General features: G+C 45.4%; 1 protein-coding gene across 3 annotated transcripts in view; it reads left to right on the forward strand.

Moving 5' to 3' along the window:
• The window catches only part of CLPB (caseinolytic mitochondrial matrix peptidase chaperone subunit B), a 136,375-nt gene that overhangs the window by 18,114 nt on the left and 95,957 nt on the right, over window positions 1–22,304 (forward strand). For all 3 annotated transcript variants that reach the window (XM_028515536.2, XM_036028859.1, XM_036028858.1), the window contains exon 3: window positions 9,360–9,446. In XM_028515536.2, the coding sequence (XP_028371337.1) occupies window positions 9,360–9,446 (87 nt within the window). The remainder of the gene's footprint in view (window positions 1–9,359; window positions 9,447–22,304) is intronic.

A 22,304-nucleotide genomic window follows, 5' to 3' on the forward strand; every position in this document is an offset into this window, starting at 1 on the left:
TCAGCCATGGCACACACTGCTTGGGGAAGCAGAGATATTTCCCATAGAGGATCCCAGGATCATTAGGGGAATCTGCTTCTGGCCACCCGTTCTGGCACAGCTCAGGTCTCTGACTCCAGGAAGTTGTCCCTGTGGTTCAGTTGCTGTCACCTGCACTCATGTAGCACTTTCCTCCAGGTTCCTTACTTGTATTTTAGCTACTTGCCAGGTATGTAGCTGTCCACTGAACACCTTGAAGTCAAGAGTACTACGGAATTCATCAAAGTGTCCTCAGTAGCCTGATCAGAGTATTATAATAACCAGTCTCATGAAAAGTTTGTGGAATGAATGGATGAATAATAGAAAGTAGTTCCTCAAAAAATTGCTATCCTAATTGAAGGACATTCTACAAACAAACCAACCTTATTCTGCAAAAATATCAACATTATGAAAATCAAAGAAGGGCTGAGAAATTACTTTCAATGAAAAGAAACTGAAGACACATGGAATGCTTTATTCTAATATTGATCCTGGCCTATATCTGGACCATGGGGCGGGGAAGATTGCCATGAAGGATTTTATCGGGATAATTGAAAAAATTGAATATGGGCTGTATATCAGATAAAAGTATTTTAATGTTAAGTGTTCTGAATTTGGTCATTATTGGTTAGTGGTTATACAAGAGAACGTCCTCACACTAGGAAATATGTGCTGAAGTATTCGGAAGTAAAGGCCATAGTGTCTGAAACTAACTCTCATGGGAGTAGTAAGCTCATGAGGCAAAATGTAATGAGAATCTGAGTGAAGGATAAATGAGGGGGTTTGTGTGTGTGTGTGCGTGCATGCTATTTTTGTAACTGTTCTGTATATTTGAAATCATTTTAAAATAAGTTAAGGAAAATAATCTATATACTTTAGTGTGTGCCAGGTTCCTGCTAGAAACTGTAAGGGAGGTAGGCAAAGAATGGTTACCCCAGCATTGGACTGTACTCTGTTTCATTCAGCAGTGTTCATGGAGATTCTGATAATAGCTCCTCCACTCTGTGCCTTTGAGCAAATAGAACAATAAGAACAATGGCAACTTACATTTGGAAAATGTAATTGCTTGCACATGCATTATTTCCTTTGGTCATCTCAGCACCCTTGTTAGGTAGGTCTGGCAGGCTGATGTTAGGTGAGCGAGGTTCAGAGAACTTAGCATGACCTGCCCACAGTCACACAGCCTGGAAGACAGGTGTAGGCTTCTATTCAGATCAGCCTATTCCAAGCCTAAAAGTGTCTTTTTTAAAAAAGATTTTATTTATTTTTAGAGATGGGGAGGGAGAGAAAACGTGAGGGAGAGAAACATCAGTGTGTGGTTGCCTCTCGGGCGCCCCCTACCAGGTACCAGGCCCACAACCCAGGCACGTGCCCTGACTGGGAATCAGACTGGTGGCCCTTCGGTTCACAGGCCTTCGCTCAGTCCACTGAGTCACGCCAGCCAGGGCAGATGATGCATTTTGAATCTCCTCCATATCTGTATTTATAAAAGGAAGGATTGAATTGGATTGATGTCTGCAGATCATTCTTCAGGTCCAGAAAATCTAAAGTATACAGGCACATTATACAGTGTGCCTGCACTTGTAGGTGCTGCATAAATGCTAGTCCCTCTTCCCTCTCACTGCCCGCCCACTTCCCTTTGGAGTAGCCAGGGCATGACAGTGCTGGGATAGGCCATCTCACTGGGAGTGAGAACTTCTGTAGAGCTTCCTAGAGGAAGGGTCTTAAAGGGTCACAAAGGAGAGTGCTAAGTTCAAGCAGCAGATGAACAAGTTGCCTGAGAAGCCTTGTGTCTGTGGGGTTAGAGCCCTAGGACCCTGCCTGAAGTTGCTGGCCCAGGCTGGGGTCTAAAGCAGCCTCTCCTTTGCCCACCCCTCCCAGTCCAGGCTGGCTGGGTAGATAAGGCACAGATGGAGGCTGTGTATGGATTCTAGCCCCAGGCGCCTTGCCTCTGCTCAGACAGCCTGGCCTGGTGCTGTTATTACTGTAAATAGGACCTTCTGCGAGGCTCCAGCCAGGGCCCTGTTGCCCTGATAGTGATCATGATTGAGTCTGCATGGCTCACTGCTTCCAGGCCTCTGATGCAGGTGGGACAGGGCTCCCTACCCGTCAGCCCCCTCCCCAGCTGCAGCTGAGGGCCAGTTCATGCTAAGGATCCGGAAATCATTTGGAACAATGCACAATTGAAGTTCAGGGGCCGCTTGGTATTGATTGGTCATAAAATGAGGAAGAAGAAGAATCAAGTGGTAACTGGTCCTCTCCTGAGTAGGCGAGCTGGTTAGACAGAATACATCAGAACTGCCCCCATTTCCCTGTGTGGGACTCTCTCCCTCTCTCCTACACACAGCAGGCATGAGGAGCTGTCTTTTCTTTGGAAGTCTTGCCGATGCCCATGTCTGCTAGGGATCCACTTCTAAATTTTGGTGCTACACATATTTAGAATCCTAGGATTTTAGAATTGGTACGGACTTGAGAAATCATTTAATTCAGTTCCCTTATTGTACTGAAGAGAAAAGTGAGGTTCAGAGAGTTATCCAGGATCACACAGCTAGTTACTGAGAGAGCTGTGACTGAAATACATGACCTCTAGCCCAAGTCTGTATCTGTGTCCTCAGCCCTGTGTCCTGCACCCATACCCACACCCACACCCACATATGCACAGGAGCCTAAGTACTTTGAAAAAGTCAGGCACGCAGATATAAAACAAGTGACTGTCAGCAGAAGACAGGCATATTGGTCAGAGATTTGTGTAGGAAAGTGCTGTAGACATTCAGTGGTTCAGCCCCAGGGCCCTCTGATGGGTGAGCCCGTCTCTGTGCCAGCACCAGGGGTACAGAGACAAAGCATGTCCTCAGTGTTAAAGGACCGTGCTGCTGCCAGGGGAGTGAGACAAAGAAACTGTGACAACTGTTGGTACTGGTTGGCAGAGGCACTGTGGCAGCATCAGAGCTGTCTCAGGGAAGGCTTCTTGGAGATAAAAATGATATTTTATTTTTTCCTAAGAAAGGTTTTTTTGGAGTAATAGTATGCTCATTGTTATAAAAAACAAAACTTCGGACAATACAGGAGCCTTCAGAGCAGGAAGTAGGGCTCCCTCATCCCCTCTCCCTTCTCCATCAGAGGTAATCACTGTTGCCTGTTTGGTCCATAATCGTCAGAACTCTCTTGGATCCCTAGAGATTGGAGCAGGGATGCTCCAGTCTTTGTTTCTCCCCTTGATTTGTTACTCTTTTGTGGAAATCCTCAACTCTTGGCCTAAGGAGCCCTTATTCTACTGAGGCCCTCACCTGGGAATTTGAGACCATTTATTTATCAATCCACAGAAACTTTTGGGGACTTCCATTCCAAGTGCTACGTATACCTTTCATATATTCTGTATCCTTAAAATGGGGTAGCACTAATTGGAAAATAAGAATGATAATAGCACAGGCTCTTCTATTTATACATTGCCTTGTTGCATACCAAGTATTTTTACATGCTTTGTCTCATTCTCTCTTCATGGCACCCCTGTGTGATATATGGGGTAGGGCTGGCAAGGTGTTCTCCATTTTTTAACAGATGTGGAAACAGGCTCAGAGAGCAGGAATTGTCACTCTGATGAGGGGACTAAGTGAGGGTCAGAGAGGCTAAGCCATTCATTCACGGCTACCCACCCAGTATATGCCGGAGCCTGCATTTGAACTGAGGTCTCTCCTATTATTCTCCTGCCCCGTTCTACTGCTTGCAAGTTGTATAAGAGCTGGAATTCAACTCTGGACTTCTAGTGTGGTCTCCTTTCTATCTTCTATCCCGGGTCACCCCCAGTTAGTGTCACCCACCACTGCCCTGCCAAGCAGGAGACCCAGTTCATTAGGGAAGGACCTTTCACAGTCAGTGAGCCCAGAAAGGCTTGCAGTGCCCACCCCCACTCCCAGCCCCTGGACACAAGCTGCTCTGCCCTGAGTGGCAACCTGCATTAAGCATTCCACTCATCATCTCAGGGATGATGGAATCCTAACCTTTTCGGAGACACCGTGCTCTGTCACAAGCATTGCTCTTTTTAAAAGAGATTAATTCACTTGCCGCATTTTGTCCATTGGTGAAAATCGCAGGGGAGAGCAAGGGTGGCTTTCTTAGGCCTCAGAGGCCCTTTCAGCCACTCTCAGCAGGCAGCCACCGGCCCAGCTGGCCCAGGACTTTGAAATGACTGCCCGCTGGGCATTCACTTGCAAAGCAACAAAATGAAATGGAGGAGACCCGGGTTTGTGAAATCCTAACTTTTGGGGCTGCTGTACACAGAGGGGAAGTGGGGGAAGGGGAAGGGTCCACCCCACTCCTAAAGAGGAAAAGTTTGTATTTGGGCTAGCTTGTGCTGGCGTTTATTTTGTTCTGGTTCTTCCTTAATCTGCTGGGTGCCATCACTCCCAAGAAATTACACCATGTCTGTCTTGTTTCATCCTTACAAACACCTTGCACCATGGGGGATTAACATCCTCCATTTTACAGCTAGCAAGTGAGAACCAGAATCCGAACTCCAGCTTTGGGATTCCAGGGTCATTGCCTTTCCCATTACACCCCACCTCCAAGAGACTGCAAAAAATGATGCTCAGTAGGGAAGCTGGGCAGGGCTCAAGAGCTGGAGTCTCGCTGCCAAACACAGATTTGTCTCCTGGGAGTGATCCTTCAGGTTTGTGGGGCCCTTCCCCTCAGATTACACTGTCACCTCCTAAAACCCTAGTGGGCCTGTGGAGAGTCTGAAACTTAGAGATGATATGCCTTCTCTAGGGTTTAAGAGTGGGAGGTGGCAAAATTGGAACTACGACCCAGGTCTCCTGACTCTGCCCTGTGCTCGTTCTACTCTATGAATTGAAAGGATTAGCAAGGTTGGAGAAGCCCTCTCCCCCAGCAGTCCCTCCTCTTTAAAGAAAGCCCTGCAGTGTACAGGAAAGAGGACCCTAAAATGCTAACGTGCATATAACAAGTAGCTCAAAATTGTTGGTAATCAAAGACATGCAAATTAAAACAGTAGTGTGAGATCCTTTACACTTGGACTTGCACTGGTTAGGAGAGCTGGGTATTGCTAAGTGTTGGCTTGAGAGTGGTACACAGGGAAGTCCCCTGGTCCTCCTGGTGGAGGGCAGGTGGAGCAGCTGCCCTGGAGGGGATCTTGGCACTATTCGTCAAACCAGGTAATGTAAATAGTATAACTGCGTCTCACTCTGAGTACATGGTCCAGGGAAATACTCACACAGGGCCAAAGGGCACACGTAAGAGGATGTTCTTCGAGCACTGCTCTTGTTGGTCAGGAGATGGAGAGTAGAGGGGGAAAGTTTGGTTGGAAGTGTTATGGAGAATTATGCAGCAGATTAAAAAGTGGAATTGTTGTATACTTAACAGTATGGGTGTACTTTAAAGTACAATCATTTGTGGGGGGGAGTAATAAACAAATGTGTATATATATAAAAACCTGGTTGGCTTAGGTCTTGGAAAGTAAGAACCTCTGTCTTGTCAGTAGCTAGCATGTGGCTGGACATGGAGTGTGTGAGTGCACATATGTGTTGAATAAATGAACAAAAGAGCCCCTGGAGCCAGCCTGGCTGAGTTACCCAGGTGGTCCTGTGTGGCCCTGTCTCAGAACCCCTGGGTATTAGCCAACCTGCCATGACCACCTTGAGACCAGAACACTGTGTTCCCTCAGAGGCACAGAAGTAGAGAAGGGTGGCAGGCAGCAGCCACCCTGCATTGAGTACCTACTGTATGCCAGGCATTGGGCTGCTATCACTGTATATTAGAGATTACCGTCCCTATTTGATAGGTGAGAAAACTGAGTCTCATAGAGAATTGATTTGCTTAGGGTTACCCAGCTGGACCAGAATTTGAATTCAGGTCTGACCTTACACCGAAGCCCTTCATTCATCCTTTTTGTTACACTATACTCAACCCTCAGGGAGCAGGAGGGGGAGGCAACTCAATCTTCTTTCTTCCACCCTATCTGTAGAGCAGTGCTGAAATTCTCTGTGCCCAGCCAGGCGGGGGAACACAGGTCACTGACCCAGTGAAAGCATGAGGGGTTCTGGCTGCCCTAGCCGTGCCTTTTCCCAGCCGTGCCCTGCTTGCTTCTGTCTCTGCCCCAGCTCATCTCCTTAGGTCTGTGTTCTAGCAGTCTCCAGACTGGCCTCCTTGTCCCCATTTCCTGCTCTCTCCCCTTTCATGTTCAGCCTGCTTAAGCTCTTAGGTTAATTTTGTAATTTCTTTTGCCCCAAAACTTTCACTGACAACCCCACTGCCTATGGTGTGAGTCTGAGGAGTGGCAAATAGGTTTCCTCTCTGCTGCCAGCTTCAGTTGATTGATGGTGGCTCATTGGAACCAGTGTTGCGGAGGAGGAACCAGTGTTGAGGATTCCGAGGCTCTTTCAGTGGCTCCACAGGAAGGAACTGCGTGGAGAGATTTGTGATTTCTGACTTAGGTGCAGGAGTGCAGGACATTGGCACACATGCCAGGCATTTGTCAACTCTTTATATTGGGTTTGTAACCTAGGGTCCACTGTTAATTTCATGAGGACCTATGAACCCCTGGGCGTTGTATGTAAAAAACAAGACAAGACAAAACAAAATGGGGTGGGGTAGGAATGTGTGCTCCTGTGTACCTTTTTGGAGAGAGTCATCAGTTTTAAGATCATACTCTTAAAGAAACACATGGCTCAAGAAAAGTTTATGCTCACTGTCTTGGCCTCCCAGCCCGGGTGTGAGGCCCTGTTGTAGGCCCTGCATACCTCAGCAGGTGTTCCTCTGCTGCAAACTGTCACCCGGATGGACCTGCCTGGTCTCTGAACATACCTTCCCATTGCTTCCCTGCTTCTGAGGAGTATCCTACTCCTTTTGTCTTCACTGCCTTACATTTCCTCCCTTGTCTCTAAACTGTTCCCCTTCTTCGAGACACAGTTCAAGCCTTTCCCTTCACAAACCTCTTTGATTTTGGTCCTGATATTCCTGTCTTCTGGGTGAGGATCAGAGAAGTGAGACCATCTGTCTGAATCACACTTAGGGTCAGGACTCCAGTCTCTTAGCTCTCAGAACCCTGTGCTTCCCACAGCACCAGTTGGCCTGCAAACAAGGGAAGGTGTGTAAATGAGGGAGGAGATTTTGTGCAAAAAGCGATTTTTTTTTGGTCTCAGAAAATTCATCACCAGGTTTTTTTTAGCCCCTTTAACATTCTTGGCCATACAGAATTGTTCCTCCATACAAGAAGTGTACGTGGTAAGAGGCCCAGAAGAAATCCTCCAGAATAGACACGAGAGATGAGGGTTTCCCAGCCTCCACTCCTGGCGCTCTCCTCTTGCATTTTGTGCCCCAGTCATGCCAAACCTCTTGCAGGTGCTCATATACCCCATGCTGTCTTCTCTGGGAGAGAGGCTTCACCTCTGCCTAGAACACCCCTGCCCCTCCCTCGCACCCTTTTCTTCTGGCTAGCTCTCTGTTGTCACCTTCTCAGAGAGACCTCTGGGTCACTAAGACTGGGTTAGGTTCCCTCGGTGTGCACTCATCCGAGTACAGGTACGCACTTGTTGGCTGTCTCCCCCTCAGGCTTTGGGTCTTTTCACCCTCCCAAACCTCAGTCACCTGCTTACTTATTAAACAGCGCAGAGGTTTTATTTGGCTTGGTCCAGAGGAGCATTTACTACGTAAGAATGGCACTAGGACTCATCCCCAAGCTCTGGGTTTTCTGCCGGTGCCCTTTCACCTAGAACCCACTGAAGACTAGATACCCTCCCAGTTCCCCCAAATACCCCGCGCTCCCGCCATTCCTCATAAGCAGACCTCCTTTGTTCAGACAGATGGCTTCACTTCTGTCTGAACAATCATTCTTGACTTTCAGTCTCCTCCTTTCTTGGCCTTCTATAGCATTTCTGGTGGGAAGCCAAACACCACGGGCTTTGGTTCCTACTCTCCTTAGTCCTTCCCCACAACCAAATTATATACTTTGCTAGGGTAGACCCCATGCGTTCTCCTCACCCCCATCCTAGGATCTAGCCCAGGACCCAGCACATATTGTGGAGTTGCTGAAGTCAATGTAGTCTTTTGTCTTCCATGTGACATGGAACCACGTTTAGCCTCAAGGAAGGATGACAAGGTGAGAAGGATTCAGGCTGTAGAGCTGTTACCCACCTGGGTTCCAGTCACTGAGTTGCCTCTTTACTAGTTTGTGACCTTCAGCACATCATTTCACCTCGCTGAGCCTGTTACCTCATCTGTGAAAAGAAGTGAGTATCAGCTCCTTTAGCCTGTACGAAGAGTAAATGAGAGCACGTATATGAAGTTCTGAGGGTAGTTTCCACTTGTAGTAGGTACTGAGTAAGAACTCGTTCTGTTTACTCCCCTTCTCTCTATTCACCTCCACATTGTCGGGCCCTCTTCCCAGGACCCAGAATTCAGGCTTTCAGTGGTATACTTAAAACCCGGTCATTGTTCGTCTACCCGACAGCTACTATACCCCTATAGTGTGCTAGGTAGTGGCATACAGAGTCAAATAGGCTCATGTGGACTCTTGTAGAGACCCAATTTTGCATTTCTAACATTGTTTCCATCTTTCCCTGTGTTCAAAGATTTCCAGTTTTCAAAGGGCCACCATATGGATAAGCTTGAAGAGTGTGATCCTTTTATAGAGCAGGAACTACCTAGATAAGAAGTTTCCTTGGGCTCTGGCTGGTGTGTGTCAGTGGATTAAGTGCTGGCCAGCAAAATGAAGGGTCACCAGTTCGGTTCCTGGTTGAGGCACACATGCCTGGGTTATGGACCAGGTGCGAGAGGCAACCTAGCAATGTTTCTCTCCCACTCTTCCTCCCTCCCCTCCCTTCTCTCTGAAAATAGATAAATAAAAATCTTTTAAAAAAAGGAAAAAGAAAAAGCGCCCCTGGGCACTTGGTGCTAAGAACAGGGAAATTCTAAGGGAGGAAGAGAGATCTGTGGACTGGGTAAGTCAAGGAAGCCTTGTCAGGGAGACTCCTCAAACCAGGATTGCATCCCATGGCACGAGAGTAGGCTTAGAACAGGGAGCAGAGGCGGGAGCACTCTGGACGGAGGGAGTAGGAGTGTCAGGGTAATTACGTAGGGGAGGCACATTTTTCCTCACACGGCCAGGAGGATAAGAGCAAGGGCAGACTGATTTAGGGTAAGGAGGGAGAGAAGTAGGGGAAGCCTGGGGTTGGGGAGACTGGCCAGAGATGCTGGGATGGGTGTTTAGTTCTCAAAGGCCTTTACCTGTATCCAGGGTCATCCAGCCCCACAGTTTGTTGACTGTCTCATTTCTTCCACTCCTAGGTCCGTGATAAGCTGTACACTGAAAATATTCCTCTCTCTTCTAGGCTGTTGGCGGATGGTGCAGATGTCAATGCAAGGCACAAGCTTGGCTGGACAGCACTTATGGTGGCAGCCATCAGCCGAAACTACAGGTGAGAGATCTCCTTCCACACAGGGCTCCCTTAGCCAGATCTCTTCAGATCGAATTCCTGAATCCTCTCCTGCCCTTGCTGTCACCCTGCTATCTTCTCCAGAAGCAGGGAGATGAACTCAGCCTAAGGTACTGGTCTATACCCAGTGCTGGGGAAAGTATAGGAGATGTGGAAAGGGATGTAGTTGTGGATCTCAGCTCCATCATTCATTGGCTTCGTGACCTGGGCTATTTTTTTTAAGATTTTATTTATTTATTTTTAGAGAGGGAGGGGAGGGAAGAAGAGAGGGAGAGGGAGAGACAGAGACAGAGACAGAGAGACACATCAGTGTGCAGTTGCTGGGGGCCATGGCCTGCAACCCAGGCATGTGCCCTGACTGGCAATCGAATCTGCGACATTTTGGTTCACAGCCCGCGCTCAGTCCACTGAGCTATACCAGCCAGGGCTGGGCTATTTCTTTGGAGGTCCTGATAGGAATAAGGGAAGGTGGGCACATTCCTGCTTTCCCAGTGGAGGCCCTGCTATTTTCCTACCTGCTTGCCCATTCCCTTAGGGTGTAGCTGTTGTGTAATCAAAGTAGTCCACTTTGTGTAAGAGTTATTGCTAATTCTCACAAGCACCCACAACATATATGTTATTATTCTCATTTTGCAAGTGTGAAAACTGACAACCGATGAGATAAAGCAATTTGTCTAAGGTCTCACATACACAGAATTTAGGACCTGGTCTGGCTGCGTACAAAATTTGTGTGTTTTACTGCTGCTTTCCTCTGCTAGATCCCAAGCTAGTGCTGGATGCTATGATTGTGCAAAAGACTTGACTAAATAATAGCAAAAAGATATGCATTCAAAGGAAACAGACTGGCCACTTTAGTAGTAGCCACTGAAATTGATAGCAGGATGTACCAGTTTAAATGTTCCCTTCAAGCAGATTTTCGAAGCTTTTATCTGCCAGTCCTAGCCACCTTTGGAAGGATCATAAATGTGATAGACACCAACATACAGGGATTTTATAATATAGGGGTGGCACTGCCTCAGACTACCTGAGGGACTTAGCTATACTTGAGATAAGTCTCTCTTCTCTGCTCTTCTATCATGAACTTGTTCTCAGCACTCCATTTCCTTATTTGCCTCTTTAGCTCCTAGCACTTAGTTGTTGTTTTTTGTTTGTTTGTTTGTTTATTGATTTTCCAGAGAGAGAGGAAGGGAGAGAGAGAAAACAGAAAGAGAGAAACATCAATCTGTTGTTCTACCTATTTATGCATTCATTGCTTGCTTCTTGTATGTGCCCTGACCAGAGATCACACCTGCAACCTTGATGTATTGGGATGGCATTCTGACCAGCTGAACTACCCAGCCAGGGGCAGGCACTCAGTCTTTGCAAGAAAAAATTGATGTAAATGGACTTTGTAGTTGAGAGACCTGGAGTCTAGTCCTGGTTCTGACCCTTAGTTGAGTTTCAGAATTTTTTGGACACCATTTCTCCACCTGAAATTAGTTTTCTGTAAACATTTGGTAGATATTTATTCTGAACCAGGCTCTGTGCTAAGCATTGGGGAATGAGAGACCTTGGAAGCTTGTGGCCTAATGTGGAAAAGAAAGGCAGGTAGAGAGAGTGTAGTGAAGTCAGCGATGTCAGAGCAGTGTGGACAGGATATTTTCAAAGCAGGGGGTTTAAGAGGATTGAATTTGGCAGCAGAGTGGATTCTCTCTATATGCTTGTAAGAATGAAATGAGATAATACATGTGCTACAGGTTACAAACGGTAAGTTATTCTCTGCTGCTCACGTTAGACCTCTCTGTGCTCAAGTGTACGTGTTTATTCTACCACTGATAATCCACCCACCCCTACTTCCAACCTACCCACCCGTCTCTTTCCCAGCTTACAGATGTCTCCATCTGTAAGAGGCAGACAGTGGTTGAGAAAAGGGGGTGGGGGAAGGTACCCTTATGTGTATTTTCAGTATTGAGACAAGTGGAAATAACACTATACTTAAGAGTCCTGCCAATCAGTGAGCAGATAGCTTTCTGAATCTAATGAGTTGTTGGTTTAACTGATTGCCTGTCTTTATCCAGAGCCATTAGCAAATCAGTGAGGCTTGTTGAGCAAAGTGAGAGTGTTGGCTTGTATTTATTTGCTTTGGTTCCTAGGGCTAATTATTGGTGTATTAAGCATCCATTTTGTGTCCTTCTCTTTCTTTAAGTACCCAGGGAAAACAGGCTTCTAATGAAAATAACATACTCTCATGTTGGTGTATTTATTCACATCACAAATTGTGGGGGGCACCTACTGTTTGCCAGGCACTGTTCTTGACAAAGATCCCCACCCTCATAGAGCTTATTTCTATATAGATGGTAGTCCCTGAGTAGAGAGAGGCAGAGACAGACAATAAACAAATATAGTAAACCACAGACCCTGGCTGGTGTGGTTCAGTGGATTGAGTGCCAGCCTACAAACCAAAGGGTTGTAGGTTCAATTTCTGGTCAGGACACATGCCTGGGTTGCAGGCCAGGTCCCCAGTAGGGGAGCATGCAAGAGGCAACAACACACTGATGTTTCTCTCCCTTTCTTTTTCCTTCCCTTCCCCTCTCTCTCAAAATAAATAAATAAAATCTTCATAAAATATATAGTAAACCACAAACTAAGTAAACTATATAATATATTAGAAGGTAAGACATACTGTGGGGAAAAAAAGGAAAAGTGAATCTGGTAAAAAGGAAATCTACGTAACATAAGAAGGTAAGAAGTGCTATAGAAAAAGGAAAAGTAGAATCTGGTAAAAGGGGATCTCAGGAGTACCTCAGTCAGGGTGAGCAGACCCATGGGTAGGGTGCCCTGGAAGCAATCCCGAAGAGTTACCGCATCCATACCAGCACAGTCTGTTGGGAAGTTTCTCCTTATGAGAAGTGTGCTGCTTCTCATCGTTCACCAAACCCTCTGGTATCGTACTGGCCAGGCCTGAAATGCCACCACCTTTTAATTGGATTTGGATGAAGGGAAGGTAGAGGGATAGCATCACTTGATTCAAGGCTGAAAGCAGAGAACCATCATCTCCCTTAGATGCTGGCAGTCAAAGATCAAAGGAGAGATCCTGAGAGTAGCCCCATCATTTCCCCCTCAACTGCCTTTGGTGAGCACTTGCTTAATGTGTTAGATCCCTGGGGACATAGAACAAAATAGTCTCTGTTCTTAAGGAGACTAACTTCATGTGAACTTTTATTTATGTATGTATTTATTATTTAATTTTGAAGAGTAAAGATAATACTATTTTATTTAATTTTGAATAGGCAATATGGTGCTATAGAACAAAAATTTTTAAAGTCTGTATGAGAGCTTAATTCATAATTTATATCTTCCTTTTATTTCCAAAAAGGATTTGAGGTGACGTAAATTAAAATACAAATATAAATGTACACAGGAGAGTTAAAACTGGATCAAGATCAGAAATCATATTGGTAAAAGGAAAGATAATTATATCAGGATTGAACCAGAGATTTTCTTTTCCAAAAATAGGTTTATTGTTTTTATAAAAATAATATAGAGAAAAAAGTAGCAGGGAACTGAATTCCCTCTATCTAGAGACCAATCCTTGTGTGTGTGTGTGTGTGTGTGTGTGTGTGTAACTTCACATAAATGGGACCATGCTGCACTCACTGTAAATAAGGTAATTAGTAAATGAAGTATTAATTTAGATTGAAATTCCCAGTGAGCATGGCAAACAAGGGATACAGAGTTTCGTTTCTTCAGGAGAGGGGAACTTTGTTCTGACATTCTTTCTATTACCATTTCATATGTCCAGCAAACATTTTTCAAACTGTACTGTGTCAGGTGCTGACGCACCAGGCTATGAGGAGATGCAGATAATAATCATCACAGCCTTTGCCTTAAGAAGCTTACCTAAACTGCTGACATCAAGGACTTGAGTAATGTGATAACCATTGTCTTCAGTAGCCTTTCTGCCAAAGATTAACCAACATTCTACTAGGAAAATTCTTTCACCAGCTCTAGTAACAGCTGGAGTGTAGTCTTGGCTTAAGGACCGGTTACTGAGGGCTGTTGCCCTTTCCACAGTGAGCCCTCCATAAGCCTTATGCCACAGGCACTTGTCTAGCCTGAGTCCGGGTGCCTCAATCTGTGCTGTGCTCTGACCCAGGCCAGCTAAAGGCTGAGGCACAGGGCCCTAGGATGATCACTGTGACTTGGCATAGCCTTCACTGGCTCGTGCAAATAACCCAGCCTTCAGCTAAATTCAATTAGTTTTTCTTCAAGAAGGGAAAGAAATCCAATTTTACCAAACATGGACAGACGGTGGAAGGCACTTTGATGTTACAACCTCTCAGTGATGCTTTACTTAGTCACAAGTTCATAAGCAAGAAGGCTTAATTACTTGGGAAAACACAGGATTAAAACTGGACACAATGGCTAAGTATCCGCTCTTGGGCAACTTGATTCGAACCCATGCACCCAGTTCGTGTGTGGTGCAAACTTTGATGTGTGCTATGACAAGCCGAAAGTCGTGACCCCCCTCAGGGAAGCTCCTTCATATGGCATTTGCAGGATATGTAGGCGGAGAGGCAGGGCCTGCCAGGCCCGTTTGCTCAACTTTGATGTCCAAGCGGCCACAGGCCCCACTGTTTGCTCTTTCACTGAGGGATGGATTTGGAGCCTCCTACCTTTCCCAGTGGACAATGGCCAGCAATGGAGTGTGACGACTGTTGACCATTCCAAGAGCCTGGCAGACCAGAACAGGGCTTTGGGAGGTGCAGAGTCTGGGGGGCCAAAAGCTGTTTATAGGACAACCATTTCTCCAGATGTAGCTTCCCTGAAAGCCTAGTGTTGGTTGGGTGCTTACAGCGGAGGTAAAAATAGTCTCAGGAATTTTAGCAGGTACCAAATACTGCTTGGTCTTCTCTCTAGTCGCACTAAGGTGTTTGTAAATTGAAAATTTAAGTCTTTCATCAGTGTTTGTGTTGGGGATAGTGGTTTAAAAGAAAAACAGTATGATTTAGATGCTTATAATTTCTAATTCCTCAAAAACAAAAAAGCTGTCAAAACACATGTCTGATAAAGGAATAGTATCCAGAAGATCTAAAGAACTCTTATAAATCAATAAGGAGAGGACAAACAACTTAATTTTTTAAAAAATTTTATTTTTAGAGAGGGAAGGGAGGGAGAGAGAGAGAGAGAGAGAGAGAGAGAGAGGGAGAGAGAGAGAGGGAGAGAGAGAGAGAGAGAGAAACAGAAACATCAATGTGCGGTTGCTGGGGGTTATGGCCTGCAACCCAGGCATGTACCCTGGCTGGGAATCAAACCTGCGACACTTTGGTTTGCAGCTCGCGCTCAATCCACTGAGCTATGCCAGCCAGGGCTTTATTTTTAAAAAATGGGCAAAAGATTTGAGCACATAACTACCAAAAAAGAGATGGATAGTAGATAAGCACATGAAAAGATACTCAGCAGTAGTCATTTATCAAAATGTAAATTAAAATCATAATGAGATACCACTGCATATCTATTAACTACAATGGCTACAATTTAGAAAAACTGATAATACAAAGTGCTGACAGAATTACAGAATAATTGTTGTCATTGCCATAGGGGTGCATGTTGGTATAGTTACTTTGGAAAACACTTTGACAGCTTCTTATAAAGATAAAACATATTTACCCAATAATACCAACTCCTAGGTATTTGCCCATAGGAAATAAAAACTTACATCTGCAAAAAGACCTGTACATAAATATTTTAAAAGAGCTTTATTCAAAATCACCAAAAACTAGAAATCACTCAAATGTCCATCAGCTGGCAAGTACACAGATGATGGTACATCCATACAGTGGACCACCACACAGCAATAAAAAAAAGACTACTCATACATTCAACACATGGACAAAGCTTAAAAGCCAGACACAAACAGTTACCTACTATATAATTCCATTTATACGGCAGTCTGGAAAAGGCAGTAGTGTAGGGACAGAAATCAGGTTAGTGGCTGCTAGAGTTTAGGAGTGGGAAGAAGGGCTCAAAGGAGCTTTTGGGGTGATAGAAATATTCTAAATCTTGAGTATGATTTTGGCTATACAATCAAAACTCATCAAATTGTGCACCTTAAAGGGGTGGATTTCACTGTGCATAATTGATACTTAAATGACTTACAAAAAAACCTTTTTAAAAGGTCATCATCCGACTCTAATTTTCATTATTAGCCGCAAGGGATGACATACTGAGAGTTCCTGTCATCGTGACAAAATGAATTCTGTTGTTTAGGATCACCTGGAATGTTTTGAATTCTTATTGTTGATGGTATCTCACATTAGAGCACTGTATATTCTGATCGCTAAGAAAGAATGAAGGTTTGTAAATTCATAATTCTTGGTGTCATGAAGTATAATTACTGATGAGGAACGATAGATTCACTATACATGTGGTATAGAGTAGGCACATATAAATTCACAGTGTCACATGATTCTTTATAGCACGGAGAAAGTGCAGGGTACAGGACTGGGAGTTTGCTTCCCATCCCACGTCATACTTGGGTTCCTTGTCCCGGGTTTGCCAAGCAGGGAGACCACCTAAATAGTGTGGCCACTGTGGTGCTTCAGGAACCAGACGTGCCAAAAGAATGGGGTGGTGATGATAGATTCAGATTTCAGTCCACTTGGTCCGCTCGCTGGTTGCCTTGAAAGCCCTGCCTCAGAGAAAGTGAGACCGTGAGGCAGAGCACAAAGTTCCAGCAGAACTGTTTGAAATTCCCCACAAGAGTCTCCCTCCCTCCTCTGTCGTTTCTCCCGGAGTGCATTTCATCAGCATCGGAAGGACTGCTTCCCGGCACTGCCTTCCCTGCTTGGCCAGGGTCCCTGAGGAGCTGAGCTAATGAGTGGATAACACGCATTTGCCAAGGCCTTCCTGGATGTGGTACCTGGGCTTTGTTAATTTTAAAATGCCGCCATCCTTGGCTGAAGACCATTTAATTCCCTCTCACAGCAGTCATTTATTTTTAGCATTTGCTTATTTTCCCTCCACCTTACTAAGGAGAAGAGAGCATTAAACCTTATCTTTAAGAAACCAGCATTCCAAGCCAGACTGCTGTCCTGCAGAAGAGGTTCTACGGGCCTTTCTTTGTGGGGCTGACAACTCTACAGGTGTTCTTAGAGCAAAGAGCTGATGCTGCTCTTGCAGCTGGAGTGGGGCAACCTCCCTGGGATGCTCTTCTTCCTTGCTGCTAGCCAGAGACAAAGCAGGTGGAGCACCTGTACACCTGTGTTTCAGTGCAGGTTCTTAGGGGCCCTGCCCACATGGGGGTTTCTCCCACCTTAGAGGCCTACAGCCTCTTCCTCGGGTCCCCAGCCTACTTTTGGCCTGGCTGTGTGCTGCAGAGTGGGGCTTCCTTCAGCCTGAGGAGGCTGGGTTTTGTGCTGTCCAACTACCTGATGGTAGTAACGATGATGGCTGTGGTTGATTGGGTGCTTTCTGTGTGCCAGACCCATTGTCAATCACTTCTCATGTTGGCTCTATTCCTCACTGTAATCCTAAAAGGGAGGGATTATGATCCCTATTTTACAGACAGGGAAAATGAAGCTCGGAGATACCCAAGGTTGTCTAGTAAATGAAGGAAGGAGCCTGCATTCGAATCCAGGTCTCTAAACCCCAAGCCCTTATCCTTTTCACTGGCCTACACTGCCTGTAGAGGGAGGGGGCAGGGAGCTAGGCCATGGGATGGACCAAGGGTTGCTGGGACCAGGAGTCAGGTCATCTCAGTCAGAGTTTCTTGGTGAACAGCTATGTGTTGGAAGATTATGAGACATATAAAAGCAGACAAACCTTGTCCCAAAAAGCTGACAGAACAGGGATAAAATGAGTCTCACTTTAAATGAGGCAGAATGTGGTCCATACTGTAGAGAAGACCACTTAGATTACTGGGGGGAGATCATGAAAGGAGGCCCTTTCACATGAGTGGGTCTTTAAAGATGGACACGATTTTGATTGTTAAAGGTGAAGGGTAAGGATAGCATTTCTGGAAGTTGGACCATTGTAAGCGTAGGTTCACAAAGGTAAAAAAGTAGGAATCTGCCAGAGCTAGTAGAAGAACTGGCAGGGTCTGGAGACCAGAGAGTGTGAAGGAAAGGCGTTACCCAACATTAACCACGATCCTCTCAGGCTGTGGCAGTCCAGCATGTGGTGCGCTCTGGAGCCAGATTCCCTGGGTTCAAATCTTCCGCTTACCAGTTCTGTGCCTTGTCATATTCTTTTACTTATCTGTGATTGTTTACTCAGTCATAAAATGGAGATAATAAGCAGATTACCTCAAAAGGCTATTTTGATGGATAAATGTGTAAATATATGTAAAGTGGTCAGAACAATTTTTACCATATAGTAATCACTTGATAAGGGTTTACTACTTTAGTTAGTATAGTAGTACTGGTAGTCCTTCAATAATAGTTATCGCCATTATTATTAATTATTAATATCAATTATTAATATTATCATTATCATCATCATCATCACTGCAGGAAGGCTTTGGAGATTCTTTTTCCAGTCCTCTTTACCTGAGAAGCTGGGCCTAGAACAAGGGACCCAGAGCAGGGCACTTTGATGAGTGCTGGCTCTTGTCCCAGGTGGCCACCTGCCCAGAGCAGGACAGTGCCCACTATTTCCCAGCAAGGAAGGGTGAGTGAGGGTGCTGGCCAGGTGCCCAGAATGCCAGCACCATGCTCCCCCCCCAGAAAAGTGTGCCGAGCTTGACATTTCTCCCACCCACCACTGCTGCTGTGGCTGATTATCTCTGAGTAACAAAGAGTCATTTCTAATCCCATTTGGAATCGTTGCTCAAGATAATCCTGTTTCGTAGTAATGATATTCCAATTCCAGCATGCACCCGATTCTAGTTTGGCAGGCGCATGCCTTGACCTCAGGCAACTCAAGACACTGCTCTCTGGAAAGCAGTGCCAGCTCATTTGCCTAACAGGACAGTCTTGGGGTGCCCCCCCTTCTCCAATGCTGTATCTTGTCTTGAGGTTCTGTGTTCAGTGCTGTCTCCATGGTGAGTATCAGTTGGGACCAGGAGAGCATCCAGTGCTCACCCAGTTCAGTGGCTTGGGGAGGGGTGTTTCATTTCTAGGGACTGTGATGTGGTCCACTCCTATACTTCTTCAAAGACATCAGAGCCACGGGGCTCTGTCCTGTTTAGTAGTTATATCACTGATTCCATGGAGACCATGGTTAAATGCCTATCAAATTGGCAGATTAAATGAAGTTTATGAGGTAGCAATTATCTTAGGTTAAAGAATCAGGGACATCTCAAGAAAAGAAGTCAGTAGACTAGAGCAATGGTTAAATCTGTGGTGATAAAAATGAACAGAGATGAGTGTTTAGTTTACAATTAAAACCAAGAACCAACCCTGAAATTCACATTGAGAGACCCTCCTTAGCAATACTAGCAAATAAAGCCCAAGAGCCGCCAGAAAACTCAGTGTGAATGTTAACAGTGCAGTGTGAAAGCCCCGGCAGTGGACTGATTCAACAAATATTTACTGGCCTGTACTGGACCCTGTGTGTGAGGGAACAGATGATCAGACACAGCCCTGCTTGGGGGACCGCATCATCTAGTTGTGTGTGACATACAGATTTGGCACAAATAACACCCCTTTTTTGTTACATAAAAACCTTTTATTACAAAATCATAAACATAATTCTGTAACAACAATATCACTCAAGCACACCATATGACATTTTAGGTGAAATGTTCAAATGCTGTCCAATCTCGTGTGGGACATTCACGTACCCTACCAACCACATTCAATGGCATTACTTTTGCTGGACCCTGTAGTAAGTAACAAGGGCCCCAAAAGGAGACTGCCTGAGTTTAAAACACTGTTCTACCACTTATTGCTCAGTTTTCTCAACTGCAAAATGTGAATAATGACAGCCCTTATCTCAGCGTAGGGTTGTCGTTTGTTTTTTTTTTTTGTTATTTTTGTTCAAAGTCTTAAGAGACAAACCAGCCCCATTATACTCATGGATCATGTGCCAAGAGAGAGCCTGGTCTGGGCTCATACTGTGGTAAGAATCCCTGACAGTCAGGGCTTAACCATATCGGCCCATAAGTTCAGTGGCCGTATATTATGAACCACAGATGGAAAGACATGGAAAGGTATTTAGGAAGAGGCTAAGGAAGTGGAGGGCACAACTGGGGTAATCCTGTAAATCTTGCGATGGGTGGTCTTGATTCCATGGCCCTCTGCTTACTGTGCCATGCCTTTCTTGCCCCTTTCCCCAAATTATCTAATCCTGTCTGGGCCTACCATTGATGTTGACCCGTCTCCATCTGAACTGGACTTCTCGTTCCAGCTAGCTGCTATGATCTGTTTTACTTTTAACTACCATCTGAAAATATCCCTGTTCCTAGTGCATAGTAGAGGCTCAGTAACTAAGGGATAGCATGGCAGACTAGTGGATGGTTGACTGGATGAGAACCAGTGTTGTTTAGGGAAATGTGCAATAGGTTTGGTCCCAGACAGACTTGAATTTGGATCTTGGTTCCTGTGCTTATTCAATGTCCACACATGGGCAATTCATATTATTTTGCTGAGCCTCAGTTTATTCACTTATAAATGAGACTAGTACCTCATTGCAGCTGGTTCTACGGATCTGAAATAGTGAATGTAAATGCCTAACACACTGTGGCTACTTTATCTACACAGATACTGTGCTTTCCACCTTAATCTTTAGTTGCCTAAGGAAGCTGGCTTTAAGAAGAAAACTGTTTTTCCTTCCCTCTTCACCCCCAGTTCATGCCTGCATGCCACAGGACCTCTAGAGGTAATACATGCCATTTACCTTTGGTCTGGCCCCCCTGCTTTCCTAACAGCCAGTAGACCAAATGAGATACAGCTCATTTGACTTTCCAGCAAACCTCCTGAGCTGTGACCTCTTTGCTTCCTCCCCTCATTGAGGTGTGCATTGGGTTGAGAATACAGAGGTCAGCTCTTTGTCTTCTCTTTGGGACTCATGATACTCATCACAATGACCCTGTGCTTTGGATGTGGGGGGTAGAGGGAGGGGCAGAGCTTCTCCTGAAGCTCAACTTTTTGTGGGGACAACCTGGAGTGGGGATCACTGCCCTTCTTGCTTCACCAACTCCAGCTGCTCATTAGCCGTCTTTGACATGCGCCTCGCCCAGCATAGGCCTCAGCTCACACCACAGATTTCCTTGCTCTTTTACAAACAATGTGACGACCCCAAGCTCCTCTGGCCACTGAGAGCAGAAAACCTTAACATCGTTCAATGTAACTGTCTTCCCGTGCACTGTGATATCCCACTGCCCTAAAAGTGGGAGCTCATCAAGGTCAGTGTGAGCCAACCTTCCTACATGTGCTCCCACCTCTAGTCTAATTAATTATACAGCCTGATGAGCCAGTTAAAACGGGCCTCGTGGGAGCTGTGCCGTCAAAGGGAGTTTTCATGAGTCCTAAGAACTGCCATATAGGGGCCACATCATGTTCGTTTTCTCAGCTTTGTCTGGGAATTGCCTATAGCCCAGGAGTGGGCTGGTGCTCAGGAGAGGAGTACAGAGGCTTTCCACAGCTAAACTGCCTGTGGCCTCTTTTGGTGGGAGAGGACTGGGTAGGGTTGAGACTGTTGCCTTTCACCTTTCTCCCCCATCTCCCACCAAATAAGTTTATGATTTATTTATTCTTTCTTCATTCATTCATTCATGCAGTCATTCAGAAAACATCTTACAGTTGACCCCTTAAAGTGATTCAGGCACTGATCAAGGAGCTGGGGAAGAAGGTTGAGACATGGCCCTTGCCTAGTAGCCTGGCGAGAAAGGCACATAAAAGTAAACAGGCAGTGACGCTACACTGTGATGAGGGTCAGCCGCTGAGGGGGTGCACGCTGGGTTCTGTGCAGACGAAAGAGGAAGGGCATGCGTCCAGGCTGGAAGACCGAAGGTCAGTTGATTTGGTTTCTGGATCACTGAGGAGCCCTGCAGGTCAGTTGAGGACTAGTCAGTTGAAGCAAGGGGGCACTACTAGCAGGAGGAGTGTCGTATTTGGTGACTAGTGCTCAGGTGTTCATTGTTTTTACTGGATCCTTGTCCCCATGATCACTCTGGACATAGGAATCAGGAGTTCTGCCATCATGAGACTCTGAAGGAATAAACTTTTGGAACAAATTGTCAGATTCAATATATGACTAATAGGGGAATCACCCCTTTTTAAAATCATCTGTCCATGTTTTTGCACATGTATCCAGCCTGTTTCTGCACATATATCCAGCTTCATTGTGTTTCACAGTGTGTGTCTACCACATTTAATGTACCCATTCCCCAGTGATGGGGATTGATTGTCTGTAACTCCCCACCACCACAGAACGCTGTGATGACTGCCTGGTGTTGCCCTTCATGGATCTGTGTAAGAATTTCTCTAGGGTATCTGTACTCAGGAGCAGAAGTGCTGGGCTAGAAGGTAAGGTACTTTAATTTGACAAAGTATTATAAGTTTGGCTTCCAGAATGGCTGCACCAGTCTCTCCCTGGACAGTGCATGAAGAGTCGCAGAACCCTGTGTCCTCGCCTACACTTGGCATTTTTCAGCTTTCTAACTTTTGGTAACATGTTGAGTTTAAAGTGATACCATGTTTTAATCTGCATTTCTCTAATAACAAATGAGTCTGAGGATACCTCTTCATATACTTAATAATATTTTTTTATTTGTTTCCTCCTGTAGGAATTGACTATTTATATCCTTGCCTTGTTTTTCTGTTGGGCTGCTAAAAATTGAGTTGAGACAAAGTGCTCCTAGAGATAGTTAACTACTTGGGAGTCAGTATTGGGAAGTGAGGGGCAATAGAGCAGAGT

This window comes from Phyllostomus discolor, chromosome 6, assembly GCF_004126475.2.
Source record: "Phyllostomus discolor isolate MPI-MPIP mPhyDis1 chromosome 6, mPhyDis1.pri.v3, whole genome shotgun sequence".
Taxonomy (NCBI): Eukaryota; Metazoa; Chordata; class Mammalia; order Chiroptera; family Phyllostomidae; genus Phyllostomus; species Phyllostomus discolor.